General features: G+C 40.0%; 1 protein-coding gene across 1 annotated transcript in view; it reads right to left on the bottom strand.

Annotated features, from left to right (window-relative positions):
- Nucleotides 1-18,129, bottom strand: part of TBC1D15 (TBC1 domain family member 15) — a 141,404-nt gene that overhangs the window by 50,432 nt on the left and 72,843 nt on the right. The window contains exons 8-9 of the mRNA XM_088452537.1: nt 16,861-16,989; nt 14,161-14,264 (exon numbers count right to left, since the gene is read on the bottom strand). Coding sequence (XP_088308663.1) covers nt 14,161-14,264; nt 16,861-16,989 — 233 coding nt within the window. The remainder of the gene's footprint in view (nt 1-14,160; nt 14,265-16,860; nt 16,990-18,129) is intronic.

The following is an 18,129-nucleotide window of genomic DNA, read 5'->3' as shown; positions in this document are numbered from 1 at the left end:
CATGATCTTTACTGCCTCAGAGCTCTATACACCGATCAGCCATAACATTAAAACCACTGACAGGTGAAGTAAACAACATTTATTATCCATTTACAATGGCACCTGACAAGGGATGCGGTTATAATCCTGACAGACAGGTTGCCAGCAATTAGAAAGCCAGCGTCAGAATCCCGACACCCTGAGGGTAAATAGTGGGGTTAGGCACTAGATGGAGGGTTAGGCACTAAGGGGGAGGGTTATGTTTAGGGTGCAGGGGAGGAGGTTAGGTTTAGGAAGTGGGGGGGGGTTAAGTTTGGGCAGCTGGCAGCAAGGGTTAGGGGTAGGGAGAGGGGGAGGGTTAGGATGCTGATCAGTATCATAATCCTGTCGGGATGCCAGCATCAAGAGTCTGACCGCTGGAATGCCAAGCGGCGGCATCCCATACCCAACCCCTGTGTCAAGGGGTGGGATATATTAGACAGCAAGTGAACACCCTTGAAGTTGATGTGTTGGGACTTGGAAGCAGGAAAAATGGGCAATCATAAGGATCTGAGCGACTTTGACAAGGGCCAAATCGTGATGGCTAGACAATTTGGACAGAGCATCAACAATAAGGCAGGACTTATCGGGTTTCCCGGTATGCATTAGTTAAAACCCACAAAAGTGTTCCATTGAAGGACAAATGGTGAACCGGAACCAGGGTCATTAGTACCCAAGGCTCATTGATGCGTGTGGGGAGCGAAGATTAGCCCGTCTGGTCCTACCCCACAGAAGAGCTACTGTAGCACAAATTACTGAATAAGTTAATGCTGGCTATGATAGAAAGGTGTCAGAACACACAGTGCATCGCAACTTACTGCATATGGTGACAGAGTGACCATACTGACTCCTGAAAGCACATACAATGGGCATGTGAGCATCTGAACTGTACAATAGAGCAATGGAAGAAGGTGGCCTGGTCTGATGAATCATATTCTTTTACATAAGGATGGCTAGGTGAATGTGCATCGTTTACCTGGGGAAGAGATGGCACTAGGTATGTATGGGAAGAAGGCAAGCCAGCAGAGGCAGTGTGCTTCTCTGGGAAATAATCTGCTGAGAAACCTTGTATTCTAGCATTTATGTGGATGTTTGGATGAAGTGGTGTAAGTGCGCTCCTTAAAACTGGGAGTGTAGAGGTGAGTTACTATTGCAGCTCTAGACACTGGTGGTTTCCCCAAAATCACCAAGAAAGGGATTTGTCTAGTAGGTAGCGCAATGTAAGAGCCTGTTAGTGAATATTGTAACTAGATCTATAGATATGGGACTAATGAGTCAGCATAAAGGGATAAAATAAGTATAGCAATTTAATGTGGTTAAAATAGTAAAATGACAAGGTCTGAAAATAAGTATAGAGGAAAATATGTAACACAATTTAAAATACACAATTAAAAATGCACAATCACAAATGTCTGACAGTATGATGAACAATAAAAAATAAAAAAAAAGCAATTTACCGTCCAATGGAAATTATAATATAGGTAAAGTGGGACTGTTGGAACAGTCCTATCTATATAAATACCAGTGCTTCCCACACCCATTCCCTTCCCCTCTTCTTCAGAAATCGGTGTGCATGCTTCGGACAAGTGAGACAACCTATACGACACAGAGGCTTCGTCTGTGGGTCTGTAACCGTTATTTTACTTATGGCTAATCTGTTATTGTTTTCCAATAATGTAAAAGGCCTTAACATTCCAGAGAAACGATCTAGTCTCCTTCATTTACTTCACGTAGATAAGGTTGATGTAGCTTTCTTGCAGGAGACACATTTTAAAAGAGATGCTGCCCCCAATTTACTTTCCCGGCATTACACTTCTGGGTTTTTTAATAATTATTCTGGTGCCAAGGCCAGGGGGGTTGCTATCTTATTCTCCAAGGTTTTGAACTTATCTGATGTTCAAGAGGTACCTATAGGTGATGGTAGGGGTTTACTTGTCAAAGTAACGATAGCTGGACAGCGGTACACTTTTGTAAATTTATACTTCCCTAATTCAGGCCAATCACGTTTTTTACGTAAATCCTTGGAAGCAATTGAATACCATATAGAGGGTATATTTATTGTGGGGGGTGATTTTAATTGGGCTCTAGAACCCCAGTTAGATACCTCTTCTGGTACTCCCAGATCATCTCGCAAGGAGTCCTGTAAGTTTAGAACGATCTTACATGAGTTTCAATTAATAGACACCTGGCGGTTGCAGCATCCTGCCGAGAGAGATTATACATTTTATTCTCCTCCCCATAAGTCATATTCTCGGACTGATTATTTTTTTATAGGTCATTCTCATTTAGATTTAATAGTAGATACGGAAATTGGCCAGATAACGCGCTCAGATCACGCTCCTATTTCCCTGCGATTGAGAGTCAGACATCCATCGCATCGTCACTGGCGCTGGACATTTAATGAGCAATTTCCTAGAGACACTAATTGCCGAGCTCAATTGCTAGAGGCTATTGATCAATATATAGAGTCCAACGTTACTGACGATGTTTCCCCGATTTCGATATGGGAAGCCCATAAGTGTGTTATCAGGGGCAGATGTATACAATTGGGATCACTTATTAAAAAGCAAAGAACGGAACGTAGGGACTCCTTACTTTCTACAATTAAAACGCTAGAAGAGACACATAAAGGAACTCTTGCTCCTGATGTATACGTAGAATTACAAAGAGCTAGAGAATCTCTTAATACTCTATTGAATGAGGGAGCTAAGAAAGCTTTTAGACGCTGTCGCCATAAATATTATCAATGGGGGAATAAACCAGGGAAGGTTCTGGCGAGAGCACTCCGGGAACAGAGGTCTCAAACATATATTCAAAAACTTAAAAATAAGTCGGGTACCCTTTGCTCCTCTGACTTGGAGATTGCGAATGTATTTCAAAAATATTATTCTGATCTCTATAATTTGACTTCGACTCCATCTCCATCTGAATGTTTGAGGCATGAGTTGGAGGTGCAGAGATATCTGGATGACATTCGGTTTCCAGCTCTCTCTACTGAGGTGCTCCAGGTTTTAGACGTACCTTTTACGGAGGTTGAATTGTTGGATGCTCTTAAAGCGACCCCAAGTGGGAAAAGCCCCGGTCCTGATGGGTTCCCAGTCACTTATTATAAGGCCTTCCAGGATCGGTTGCTTCCCCTTCTTTTACGTGCTTGTAATGCTGTCTCGGCTGAGACCCCTTTCTCTGGCCAGTCCCTGGGCGCTCATATCACGGTTATACCTAAAGAAGGGAAAGATCCATGTTTTCCTGAAAGTTATAGACCTATCTCTCTTCTTAACGTGGATATTAAGTTACATGCTAAGCTTATAGCCAACCGTCTCAAGCAGTGGCTACCCAACATAGTTCATTCTGATCAGGTTGGCTTTGTTCCGGGGAGAGAAGCCAAAGATAATACTATTAAAGTCATTGATTTGATAGAATACGCTAACACAACTAAGATACCGATGATACTTCTCTCCACAGACGCTGAAAAAGCTATCGACCGGGTGGACTAGTGTTTTATGTTGGCAGTTTTGAGGCGGTTGGGCTTGGGTGAAATCTTCCTCCAAAAAATGTCACTATACAGAGCGCCCTTGGCACGGGTCAGGGTCAATGGGGTTTTGTCGGACACGATACATATTACCAATGGTACGAGACAGGGTTGCCCACTTTCGCCCTTACTTTTTGTAATTTGTATGGAAGCACTGGCGAGGGCAATCAGAAATAATCCTAATATTACTGGCCTTCAGATTGGTTCTCAGGAATATCGTCTTGCTCTTTTTGCAGACGACCTGCTGGCAGTAGTAACAAATCCTGTGACCTCTCTGCCTAATTTGATGGAGGAGTTTGTTAGATTTGGCAAGCTCTCAAATTTCAAAATAAATTATACCAAGTCCACTGCATTGAACATTACAGCTTCAGCTCTTCAGACCTCGTTCCCATTCACTTGGCATCCCACTCAGCTGAAATATTTGGGGATATTAATACCTAGCAGATTGTCCAAGCTATATGATTTAAATTATGTCCCCCTTCTCAAAAAGATCCGATCTGATTTTTCTAGATGGCTTCCAAGGAAACTGTCGTGGCTGGGTAGAATGAATGTGGTAAAAATAAATGTACTTCCCAGATTACTGTATTTATTTCAAACTATACCTACAGCTTTACCGCCTTGCTTTCTTTTATTAGCTCACAATGTTCTGAGGGATTTTGTGTGGAATGGTAGGAGGCCGAGGTTTAAGCATCAGGTCTTGTTTAGACGAAAATTGCAAGGAGGTAGACAACTCCCTAAAACTCCCTATGGTTACAGTATACTACCAGGCCACGGTCCTTAACAGAATTGTGGATTGGTTTTGTAGCTCGCAAGAAAAACAATGGGTTGCCATTGAATCTGCTTCTACGAATTTATATTTATCAGTTATTCCGTGGTGCAATAAAGCTGTCAGTTCAGATCATCCTACCGTGGGACCGACTCTTAGGTTGTGGTGGAGACTGAGGGGGAGGACTGGTGTCTCTTTCTTAGTCTCCTCCCTTACTCCTTTTATACATAATCCTTGTTTTACACCCGGAACCACAGGTCATGTAGCGGCCAAATGGAGAGCCTTAGGTGTCACTAGGTTGGGAGGATTGGTCTCTGAAGGGGTAATTAAATCTTATGCCACCTTAGCTAAAGAGTTACAGTTGAGTAAACAAGATTACTGGTTTTATCTGCAAATACGTTCTTTTATGTCCTCTTTAGGTGGGAGTGCCAAAATGGGGAGAGCCCTGACTCCTTTCGAGTCTTTATGCACGGTTGATACCGCCCCTAAACATGTTATTTCCGTTATTTACCAAATTCTTCTTTCTACTTCTCTCCCAGTTACTTCGGCATACCAGGATGCTTGGGATAAAGATATGGCCCCTAAGGGAATACAATTAAATTGGGATACAGTTTTCCATTACATTAATGCCTGTTCTACTAGCTTAGAAACTATGGAAACACAATTTAAGGTGTTGACGAGGTGGTACCGTTGTCCAGATATTTTACATAAGTATTCCCCAGGAGTATCTGCTCTTTGTTGGAGATGTAAGAAGGATACAGGATCATTATTTCACATTTGGTGGGATTGTCAGTTAATTACCCCATTCTGGGAGGCAGTTATAGCTTTGGCATCAGAAATTCTTGGTTTTTCTGTCCCCACTGGCCCAGACTTCTGGTTACTATCCCACTCTGACATTCCTATTTCTCAATACAAAAAATCCCTTCTGAGACATATGAATAATGCAGCGAGAGCAGTACTTCCAGTTAGGTGGAGTTCCCACTGTCCACCCACCATGTGGGATTGGTGTCAAAAATTAGATTTTTATATGTACATGGATGACATATTTCACTCTACCCCAGGAAAACAGTCTGATTTTACTACCCGGTGGTTTAATTGGTTGGAATTCAAACTTTCTCCGTCTTATAAGGAGCTCATCCCTCAGACCCCAGGCTAATGTTTATTATTTTTTAGCTGCAAAAGAGACCAATTGATACTTGATTATGTGTGGATGCTGTGCTACTAAACATTCGCTCTATTAACAGGAAGTAGTTTGTATGTCTCCCAGGCTTGTCCCGTTTACACATCCTCTTACTTCAGCTCTTTCCTCTCCTTTTTCCCTTGTCTTTTCCTCCCCCCCTCTGTATTGTCTTTATATTAGGTTTTTGTTTTGACTATGTTGATTTCTGTATATTGTTGTTGCAATCTACAATGTAAGAGCAAGTATTCCTCTATATAAGTATATCTGTTGGAAATGCAAATATTTCTTTTATTGAAAAACTTAAATAAAGAAATTACAAAAAAAAGAAATACCAGTGCTGATGAAATTAGAATGATACAGGTGTAGATTTACTGTCCGTTGTTGTGATGTCACAGAGTCATCAGAAATACAGTTCAGCAATCTGCAGGTTAATAACGATGGTGTAGAGGACGTTGGGTAGGGTCTAGTCGATTAAATGAATGTTTGGTGAGTGCATGCACCCCCTACCTCATCCTGAGTGGCAGCCCGGTGGCTGGTTGTAGGAGTTGTTTAGATGTGAGAAAAGCCTCCTTCTAGACGTAGGGCGTCGGTTCCCTGTGTGAGAGACGGCTGCTGCCTGGTTGGAAAAGGGCAGCTGCTTCTTCAGTCGCTCCGGCGGAGGGTGTGCACAAATCCCTCACCGCCGGTGTAGTTGTTTCTGGGGTCCGTCCGGCAACTCGGCAAGTAGAGGGGGCGTGGCCAACGCGTTTCACCCGCTTGAGATTGTGCGGACTTCGTCAGGGCTGTGTGGATGTGGAGTTTGCAGGATGTCCTTTATTTAAAGGGCTTGCTCTATCCCTCCTTAATTGTTCATTGGGAGCCAGTTTGCAGTCGTTAGCAGTAAATTAGTTTTTTAAATGCTTGTGATCCTGATTATTATAGTGTCTCCATTTATATCCCATTCTCAGTATTCACAGTGTATAGCACAAATACATATGGAGTAAAAATCATATAGGTTAAAAATCATACCAGCCTAAGTGCCTATGAATGTGTACATAAGGAATAGTAGGTAGTTAATTATCAGGTGATTAGCTCACTGGTTGTCAGTATACTGATTGCTCACATAGGTACACCTGGTGGTTTTTGTAAACAAAGTGGAAGTACACTGGGGGGAGTATATTGAACAATGTAAACAATGTTGAGATGCAAAAAAATGAAAGTATAAAATATAATATATAAATATGAGTAGAATAGGTGTTGAGAGTGTTATTAGAATCTTAGAATGTTAGTTATGCAGTTATGATATTTGAAGAATCCAAGGTATGGTGGTACTGAATTGTTCTAGATCAGATATTATTCCCATGCTGTAGAAGTAGTTGTCTCTCATATTGGTTGATAGATATTGGTCTCTTTTAGAGTATTATCTTGAGCTCCTTGATGTGAAAAGGATATAAGCTTGCAGTGATAGTTGCTACATAACCAGATCTTCATGAGATGTCTGGCCCGACCCTACTTAGCTTCCAAGTTCGGAAATGTTTGGGCGTGACCAGGGTGGTATGTATGTAGGATGCACTTGCAAAACTTATTTCCATTTCTTGGAGTTCATTCCTTCAGGAATTCTGAGAATTCAAAGTCAATATTGAGACCTTTAGGTGCAAGGGTTTTCAATTTATATATCCATCTAGATTCTTCTTGTGACATGGAACGTAAGTAGTTGCCACCTCTCCATGCTGTTTTAACTTTCTTTATTGCGGTGAACGTTAGAAGGTCAGGGTTTCCGTTATGTTTTTTATTGAAGTGATCGGGTACACTATGAGAATCTAGCTTGTGCTTGATATTCCTCATGTGTTCTCCCATGCGGGTATTTAGTTTTCTGGCTGTTCTGCCTATGTATTGTAGGCCACATGGGCATGTGATCATGTACATGACCCCTTTGGTGTCGCAGGTCATAGTATCCTTAATCTTGTACGTAATTCCAGTAGTTTTTGATGTAATTTCTGTTGTTGGCGCTGTGTTTCTGTGTTTTGATGTACTGCAAGCTATACATCTGTTGCAGTGATAGAATCCCGGATTCTTTTCTCCTAACCAGGTTCCCTCTTTGGATTTGTTCTTTCCTTCTGGGGGTAGGTGATTCTTCACTAATTTTCGACTATGTTCTCCGCCTTTTTGTAAGTGAATTGTGGTCTTCTAGGAATTATATCTTGTAAAATGTCATCTTTCATCAGCAAATGCTAGTGGGTATGGATGATTTTCTCTATGTGTTTGTATTGGTCATTATATGGGTAATAAATCTTGCACTTGCGTTTTCTTCTGTTTTTTTCTTGTATGTCAAGAGACTATTTCTATCTGCATCCCTTGCAGTAAATATTGCTTCGTTTATTGTGACTGGGTTATATTTTTGCTTCAGAAATTTTGATTTGAGATGTGCAGATTGTGTTTCGAAGGTGGTTAGAGTTGAACAGTTTCTTCTGATTCTTTTAAACTGGTCTTCTGGGATACTGTCGAGCCAATTTTTGTGGTGGTTGCTTGTTGGTGGTATGAACCGATGGCAATCTACCTATTTGGTGTATGTTTTTGTCTGGATATTTCCATCTTCAATGAATATTGTTAGATCCAGAAAGTCGATAGATTTGGTGCTGAACGTGGCAGTGAATTCGAGTTGCTTGTCGTTGTGGTTAATATGGTTCACGAATTCATTCAATTTTTCTATTCCACCTGTCCAAATGATAATGACCTTGTCTATGTAACGTCGCCATATAGATATATGATCTCTATATTTGTTGTTTGCCCAAATGGTATTGTTCTCCCACTCTGCCATAAACAGGTTCGCGTATCTTGGGGCAAATTTGGTCCCCATCGCAGTTCCGCGAACCTGTCTATAGTGGGAGCTGCCATACCAAAAATGATTGTGACTGAGAATGAACTCGATACTTTTGATCACAAATTCTATTTTACTATCCTCACAATTGTGAACAAGTCTCATGATATTCTCCACACCTTTGCAGCCCTGTTTGTGATCTATGCATGTGTACAGGGACTCAACATCTAATAAGTAAAGAGGAACATATGTAACACAATTTAAAATACCTATATTATAATATCCATTGGATGGTAAATTGCTTTTTTTTTTATTGTTCATCATACTGTCAGACATTTGTGATTGTGCATTTTTAATTGTGTATTTTAAATTGTGTTACATATTTTCCTCTATACTTATTATTATAAAGGACTGTATAGAGGCCTTTGAAAAAGCAGTGGAACATGACATAGAATTACTGGGCAGATCAATAAAAAGCACAACATGGAAAAATAGAAACAGGAATAAGAAAATTAACTTCACGAAAAAAGATAAACTAGCCCTGCAAAACCTAGCGGAGAACAACTCTATCGTCATCAAGCCAGCGGACAAAGGAGGAGGAGTAGTCATCATGGACAGAGAATATTACAACCAAGAGGCACTGAGACTACTGTCAGACCAGGACACATATGAATTTCTACAAAAGGACCCAACAGAACAATACAAAAAAGAAATTAACCTCCTACTTATAGAAGGAAGAAACAAAGGAATCCTTAAAGCAGAATACTAGAATACGTCTCAAAGCCGCATGCGATTCTACCAGTCTTCTATTTCCTACCAAAACTTCACAAAACCCACAATAACCCACCAGGACGGGCAATTGTCTCCGGGATAGGCTCACTCACCACCAAACTTTCCGAATTTGTGGACATCATCCTCCAACTGATGGTCATTCAACAACTAAGTTATCTGAGGGACACCACACAAGTATTGGAAATACTAAATACAACCAAATGGGAAGAAGGATATCTCCTAGCAACACTAGATGTTGAGTCCCTGTACACATGCATAGATCACAAACAGGGCTGCAAAGGTGTGGAGAATATCATGAGACTTGTTCACAATTGTGAGGATGGTAAAATAGAACTTGTGATCAAAAGTATCGAGTTCATTCTCAGTCATAATCATTTTTGGTATGGCAGCTCCCACTATAGACAGGTTCACAGAACTGCGATGGGGACCAAATTTGCCCCAAGTTACGCGAACCTGTTTATGGCAGAGTGGGAGAACAATACCATTTGGGCAAACAACAAATATAAAGATCATATATCTATATGTGGCGACGTTCCATAGACAACGTCATTTGGACAGGTGGAATAGCAAAATTTAATGAATTCGTAAACCATATTAACCACAACGACAAGCACCTCGAATTCACTCCCACGTTCAGCACCAAATCTATCGACTTTCTGGATCTAACAATATTCACTGAAGATGGAAATATCCAGACAAAAACATACACCAAATAGGTAGATTGCCATCGGTTCATACCACCAACAAGCAACCACCACAAAAATTGGCTCGACAGTATCCCAGGAGGCCAGTTTAAAAGAATCAGAAGAAACTGTTCAACTCTAACCACCTTCGAAACACAATCGGCACATCTCAAATCAAAATTTCTGAAGCAAAAATATAACCCAGTCACAATAAACGAAGCAATATCGATTGCAAGGGATGCAGATAGAAATAGTCTCTTGACATACAAGAAAAAAACAGAAGAAAACGCAAGTGCAAGATTTATTACCCATATAATGACCAATACAAACACAGAGAAAATCATCCATACCCACTGGCATTTGCTGATGAAAGATGACATTTTACAAGATATAATTCCTAGAAGACCACAATTCACTTACAAAAAGGCGGAGAACATTAGTCGAAAATTAGTGAAGAATCACCTACCCCCAGAAGGAAAGAACAAATCCAAAGAGGGAACCTGGTTAGGAGAAAAGAATCCGGGATTCTATCACTGCAACAGATGTATAGCTTGCAGTACATCAAAACACAGAAACACAGCACCAACAACAGAAATTACATAAAAAAACTACTGGAATTACGTACAAGATTAAGGATACTATGACCTGCGACACCAAAGGGGTAATTTACATGATCACATGCCCATGTGGCCTACAATACGTAGGCAGAACAGCCAGAAAACTAAATACCCGCATGGGAGAACACATAAGGAATATCAAGCACAAGCTAGATTCTCATAGTGTACCCGATCACTTCAATAAAAAAACATAACGGAAACCCTGACCTTCTAACGTTCACCGCAATAAAGAAAGTTAAAACAGCATGGAGAGGTGGCAACTACTTACGTTCCATGTCACAAGAAGAATCTAGATGGATATATAAATTGAAAACCCTTGAACCTAAAGGTCAAAATTGACTTTGAATTCTCAGAATTCCTGAAGGAATGAACTCCAAGAAATAGAAATAAGTTTTGTAAGTGCATCCTACATACATACCACCCCAAACACTTCCCGAACGTGGAAGCTAAGTAGGGTCGGGCCAGACCAGTAATGAGTTGGGAGACCTCTCATGAAGATCAGTTTATGTAGCAATTATCACTGCAAGCTATATCCTTTTCACATCAAGGAGCTCAAGATAATACTCTAAAAGAGACCAATATTTATCAACCAATATGAGAGACAACTACTTCTACAACATGGGAATAATATGTGATCTAGAACAATTCAGTACCACCATACCTTGGATTCTTCAAAAATCATAACTGCATAACTAATATTCTAAGATTCTAATAACACCCTCAACACCTATTCTACTCATATTTATATATTATACTTTCATTTTTTTGCATCTCAACATTATTTACATTGTTCAATATACTCCCCCCAGTGTACTTCCACTTCGTTTACAAAAACCACCAGGTGTACCTATGGGAGCAATCAGTATACTGACAACCAGTGAGCTAATCACCTGATAATTAACTACCTACTATTCCTTATGTACACATCCATAGGCACTTAGGCTGGTATGATTTTTACCCTATATGATTTTTACTCCATATGTATTTGTGCTATACACTGTGAATACTGAGAATGGGATATAAATGGAGACACTATACTAATCCGGATCACAAGCATTTAAAAAACTCATTTATTGCTCATGACTGCAAACTGGCTCCCAATGAGCAATTAAGGAGGGACAGAGCAAGCCTTTTAAATAAAGGACATCCTGCAAACTCCACATCCACACAGCCCTGACGAAGCCCGCACAATCTCTAGCGGGTGAAACGTGTTGGCCACGCCCCCTCTACTCGCCGAGTTGCCGGACGGACCCCAGAAACAACTACACCGGCGGTGAGGGATTTGTGCACACCCTCTGTCAGAGCGACTGAAGAAGCAGCTGCCCTTTTCCAACCAGGCGGCAGCCGTCTCTCACACAGGGAACCGACGCCCTACGTCTAGAAGGAGGCTTTTCTCACATCTAAACAACTCCTACAACCAGCCACCGGGCTGCCACTCAGGATGAGGTAGGGGGTGCATGCACTCACCAAACATTCATTTAATCGACTAGACCCTACCCAACGTCCTCTACATCATCGTTATTAACCTGCAGATTGCTGAACTGTATTTCTGATGACTCTGTGACATCACAACAATGGACAGTAAATCTACACCTGTATCATTCTAATTTCATCAGCACTGGTATTTCTATAGATAGGACTGTTCCAACAGTCCCACTTTAGCTATATTATAATTTTATGTGGATGTTGCCTTGACACATACCACCTACCTAAACATTGTTGCAGACCAAATACACCCCTTCATGACTATGGTATCCCCTGATGGTAAGTGGACTCTTTCAGCAGGATATTGCGCCCTGTCACACTACAAATATTGTTCATTAATGGTTTGAGGAACAAAACAAAAAAGAAAGAGTTCAAATTCCCAAGATCTCAGTCTGATCGAGCATCTGTGGGATGTGCTGGAAAAATAAGGCTAAGCCATGGAGGTCCCACCTCACAATTTACAGGACTTAAAGGATCAGCTGCTAATGTCTTGGTGGTGACACCACAGGACTTGTGGAGTCAATGCCTTGCTAATATATACTGTCTTGTTTGGAAATTGTATTTTTGCTGTAACATCTGTTTACACGTATTTAACTATGTAGCCTCAGTGAGAGGCATCAGTACTGGGTAATACTGATAATTTGTTTTCTTTTTAAATAATAAAATATCTACTGCCTTAATGAAATTCAATTAACAGAAGCCCCTTAATGACTAAGGGGTCTATGTACTAATAATCGCGGCACTGCCGCGATTATGTATCCATCTCACCGGGAATATTTTCATTTTTAATGAAAATATTCCAGCTATGTACTACGGAGAACTCGCAGGGACAGCAGTTGCGGTAACCATTGTCCCCGCGAATTATATCCCTGGCATTTACGAGAAGTTTTTCACAGGAGTGAAAGACTTCCCCAGGGGAAGCTGACACTGCACATGTGCACAGAGTCAGCTTCCGGACCTGGCCAGGGGCTGCAGGGGAGAGATCGAAAGTCTCTGCATAATTTGATGTAAAAATCAGCTTGATACATATGCCCCTTAGTGTACTTTGTAATTGTGAGCAGAGGCATTTTTGCCGGATAAATTAGAATAATTTTCTTGATAAATTATCCAAGTGTACTTCCTGCCAGAGAGGTGATCTTTTGTTAGTATTATTAAATAAATATACTTTTACTTTTTAGGATTATATAGCCTAAATAAGACAAATATAGTAAAAATACATTGTGCAGAAATGTGGCCTTACATGTGTTCCCCATGTGTGCGGTTTATTAGATGATCAATATGTATGGTTTTCTCGGGATTAAGTAAAGTCACAGGAGCGAAAAGTAAGTGTGTTTATAAGAGTACACTATGTAGACAAAAGTGATTGGCCGCTGACAGCAAATAGATCAACAAGATTTTACTGACGTCAGTACTTGTAGATCCACCATGTGCAGTGATTACTGCAGACACCCTTCTTGGCAAACTGTCCACAAGTTCCTGGACAACAGCAGGTGGCATGTTTTGCCATTACATCTTAAGTACAGTAACCAACTGTGAAACTGAAGAAGGCCGAGTCAGCCTAGAATGCACCTTTCGCTCCAATTCGTCCCAGAGTTTCTCAATGGGGTTAAGATCTGGACTCTGAGCTGGCCAGACAATCCAGGTTACCGAATTTTCTGTATATCAGTCCAGCGTCGCCTTGGAAACATGACAGGTGGCATTGTTGTCCCGATAAAAACATTTGTTGTTTCTGTAGAACTGCAAGTGCATGGGCCTCCATACGAAGTGTTCTAGTCGAAACCTCCACGTTAGTGGCTATTTGGAACACGTGTGCAATGGAATGCATTTCGTTTGTGCAGTGTCCAATCACTTTTGTCTACATAGTGTATATTTCCCAGTAGATTGCAATAGACCTTCCAGGACACTACAACATATATTTTCATTTTTATAGCAACTGGTTTTTTTTTCTCACTTCAACCAAGTTCCCAGTTCTACTTATTGGCTCCACGCAGGTCATTTGATTTCTGGGGTAACATGTATGCAGCGATAATGCGGAAAATGGAGATTGGGTATACATAAAGGTTACTGACACAGATTCCTAGGCTGACAATGAAAGTTCCAAACATGCATCAGCTATCACGAGAGTGAAAACATAGTGCGTAAGAATAAGATCCTCTCCAATCAACCATAAAGTGGTTACTATGAATTCCTTTGCTTTTAGTTTTTAAATAAACAAAACAAGTCTTCTAAAGTGAATTGTCAATTAGTACTATGAGCTTAACTAATTTGCTTGGTAGTAGAGCAGGTTACTTACGTTTTCTTTTTTTGGAGTTGAGCTCGCTCTTCTCTTGTGCTGTTCCAAGGAAAATAACCCAGCAAAAATTTCCAAGCCTCCTTTCTCAAAGCATGGCAGAGCCCCTGCACGAAGCAGATTCCATTAAAATGTAAGTTTGTATTCCTAATGGTAGAGATATGTTAGTAAATGGCCTCTGGAGTTTAGCTACTATGCTTACACTATCAGACTCCAGTGAAATCAGCTTTACAGATATAATCCATGAAAGCCCACAGCACTAAGCACGGCTGAAATTTAATAAATCATACTGTTAATAAGAAATGGTGTATGGAACATTTTCAACAAAGAATAGTGCTGTCCGGGATGCATACGCTGCATTGAACATATCAGGATGTGCCCTTGTTGTAAAGATTACAGGGATTGCTTTGGCGATATAAGGATGTCAATGAGAAGAAAACTTACTATTGACATTTTGGATGCAATAAAAAAGGACAACATTGGTTAATTTGAAAAAAACAGAATTTCTGGGAAATGTACATTTGTGACCTCAAGTTATTAACATTATTTTATCACTAACAAATATAAAAGGTTTCTACTTATCAAATTCAAAGAGCTGTCCAATAGAAAAGTGACAAAACACTGCAAAAAGCAATGTCCCGAGCAGTGGAGAGAAATTAAATGTTGACAAGGGGTGATGAAAGTACCAGAGATCAGGGAAATGAGCATGCAGGCTTACATAAAAGAAGCACAACTCTGAAAAGGTTTTAATCTGTGATAACAGGGAAGTGTATGGAAACACAGTAAAATGGTGCTTTCAAAGGTAAATTAAATTCAGATAGCACACCATACACATTTCGGTGAATGTAGCAGTTTTTGACCCCAGTCATAAGAAAACAAAAAAACAGTAAATGTCACATTAAGGGGCCTATGTATCAAAGCTTGATGAGAGATAAAATTGTGAGATATAAATCACCAATTAGCTTCTAACTTACATTTTATAGGCAGTGTTTAAAAAAAAGACAGTTAGGAGCTGATTGGTTAATACTTTTTCTCTCACAATTTTATCTCTCATCAAGCTTTGATACATATGCCCCTATATGTTATAATTAGCAACACATATTAGTTAACACACAACTGATTTTGCACATTAACCACTACACAGTTGTTAAGATGCTCCTCATACATGGGCATGCTTTGCCTTCTGTGACAGTGTACAGTGTTCCAACTGTACTATTCAGGAGCAGTAATATGTCAAAATACGTATAAACATCACATTATTAAACCGTGTAGTTACACTACAATAATTCTTATGGATATGTGCAGCTGAACATCGTGACAGCACACCCCCAAGAGGTAACTAGTCCCAATAGTGTTTCACACTCGACTTTAGCTTCTCTACTAGGGGTGGGCAATAAGCGGCCCTCCAGCTGTTGTAGAACTACACATCCCAGCATGCCCTGCCACATAGCAGAATTGTAATTTAAATAAAAAAAATATTTATTGCTGTAGCTCTTTACATGTGATCGCTGGTTTTGCCGGTTTGTCTCCTGCCTACATTTTTACTGTCTGGTTCCCAGAAAAAGTGCTCACTTCTGTTCTGATTTTATTTTAGGCTGCAGCATTCATTATGAGCAATAGGCCACAAACAATAAAAAAAAAAAAAAAAATTACCTACGATGTCATTTCCCTACATAGAAAATAAGGAAAAACAAATTTCTGCAGCAATTCAATAGATAAGAAACACACAAAATACAACAATATAGTATTTTTTCTCCAAAGAGACTGTTAAATAAAGTGAGACAAATAAATACTTTCTAGGATGGTTTAGACAGACAAAGCCCAACTCCTCCACCCACCTCCATATAAAATCGCTATTGGGTTCAGATGTGGAAGTAGATTGAGTAAATAAGAAAAGCAATATAACAATGTAAGTATATAACAAAGCTGGCTTAGAAAATAGAGACAAATGTTAGCACCATGCATCAACAGGTTTTTTCTAGCCATCAGATTTTCTAGTTAACCAGGGTAAGCAACGTAAAGACAGCTAAGATCCAGTATGCCGTACAGGGGCGTGCGTTACCATGAAAGTATTAGCAAAAATGAAGACATAGGGCATAATAAATGGTCTTGCAAGTTTTACGATTGTGGACTTATATAAAAATAAAAAATATTACTTCAAAAGAAAGATTTCTTATACCCCTTTTACACCAAAGCAAAAACCTGGGTTTTTGCAGGGTCTACCCGGGTTGCAGCTCAGTGTAAAAGGGTCCCTGAAAAATAACCTGGGTCAAGTGACCCTGCAATCCAACCCAGGTAGCTACCAGGGTTGGACCCAGGATGGACCCAGGTAATGGTGCAGTGTAAACGGTGCAACCCAGGTTATCTTATCTGGATCATGCCTAAAATGAGCGGATTGGTGGTTGTGGAGCATTCATCTCCCACTTTTTATGACCTCACAGGTTTAGCAGGGCAGACCTGAGTTCAGTGTGAACAGGGCTGACCTGGGAGTAACCCAGATCAAAGGTGCAGTGTAAATGGGTTTGACCTGGGTCTGACCAGGGTTGGAACCATGTCCAAAAACCCAGGTCGGACCTGGGTTTTTGGTGGAAAAGAGGTATTAGTATCAGATGAAAAAATACAAACATTTAAAAAAAACTAAATGAAATAGTAATAATTCAAAACTTTGAAATACTGATTTTTTTTAGATTGCAAATAACCCACCCCTTTAAATATGATGTTCTTTATGTTGTCCACATTTCGTATTCTTCCTTCTGAATCCATATTACTGTCCCATTCCAATGTTGTGACTGGATCTCTCCTATGGACTTCTGGACGTGTACCGACATCAATCTAATATCAAAATATGGGGACAGTTACACCACTGCATACTTAGCTGTCTATGTACTAAGCCTTGGGGAGAGAAATAAAGTACCAACCCAATCAGCTCATGTCATTTTTCAAACAGCCTGTAAAGTGACAGGAGTTGATTCGTTGGTACTTCATCTCCATCCACTGTATCTCCAAGGCTTAATCCCTTAATCACAGATAGGGAGTTGAATCACACATTTCAGATAAAGCCAAAAGCCTTTTGGGTGGCATTTAGACTTACTGAACTGGTTCCCAATCAGATAACATGAACCATGTAGTTTAAAAAAAAAAAAAAAAGCGGCTGTCATGAGACTCAAAAACTGAAAACGCTAAATGTATTTATAGAAAAATATACAGTGTAAAGAGACACCCGCATACAAAACCACTTAACCTTGACCCATTACATACATCTAATATTTAAAATAGTGTTGATGCTATAATCCACAGGTTCTCAAATTCGGTCCTCAGGACCCCAAACGTGCATTTTTTCCATGTCTCTTCACAGAATCACAAGGGAAATAATTAGCTCCACCTGTGGATCTTTTAAAATGTGTCAGTGAATAATGACTACACCTGTGTACCTGCTAGGTGACCTGGAAAACGTGACCTGTGTGGGGTCCTGAGGACAGAGTTTGGGAACCACTCCTATAATCAAACCTCTCGCCACAGGTACAATTTAAATGAAAAAGCAAAATATAATATTCAAATACATATAACATTTAATCATAATTTATAAACATAGCAACAAAAAAAAAAAAAAGAGACAGACTGAATTATTACTTTCATTATCATTTATTATGTTTATGGCATTACTTCGATCAGCTAGCTTTTATTTTCAAGAAAAGATTTCCTCAATACCTTTCTTGATGCACCTGTAGATGTCATAGCACCAAATCGAATCCCCTCATGGCAACTCTCAGTGAGATAATATGGAAACCCCTTTACCTTTAATTTGTTGTGTTCCTGCATTCTGCTCTTACTGGTTGGGGGATCTTACCAATGTATAAAGATGCATAGGCAGATAGCACCGCATTTACTAAATAAGCTGCATTGCAATTAATAAAATGTGTAATTGAATGGAGTGTGGATTAACAGATAGACAGTAAAAAGTGTCTAGATGGA

This window comes from Taudactylus pleione, unplaced genomic scaffold, assembly GCF_031769625.1.
Source record: "Taudactylus pleione unplaced genomic scaffold, aTauple2 ptg000038l, whole genome shotgun sequence".
Taxonomy (NCBI): Eukaryota; Metazoa; Chordata; class Amphibia; order Anura; family Myobatrachidae; genus Taudactylus; species Taudactylus pleione.
The sequence above is the reverse complement of the archived record's forward strand: the minus strand, read 5'-3'. Positions and strand labels throughout refer to the sequence as shown.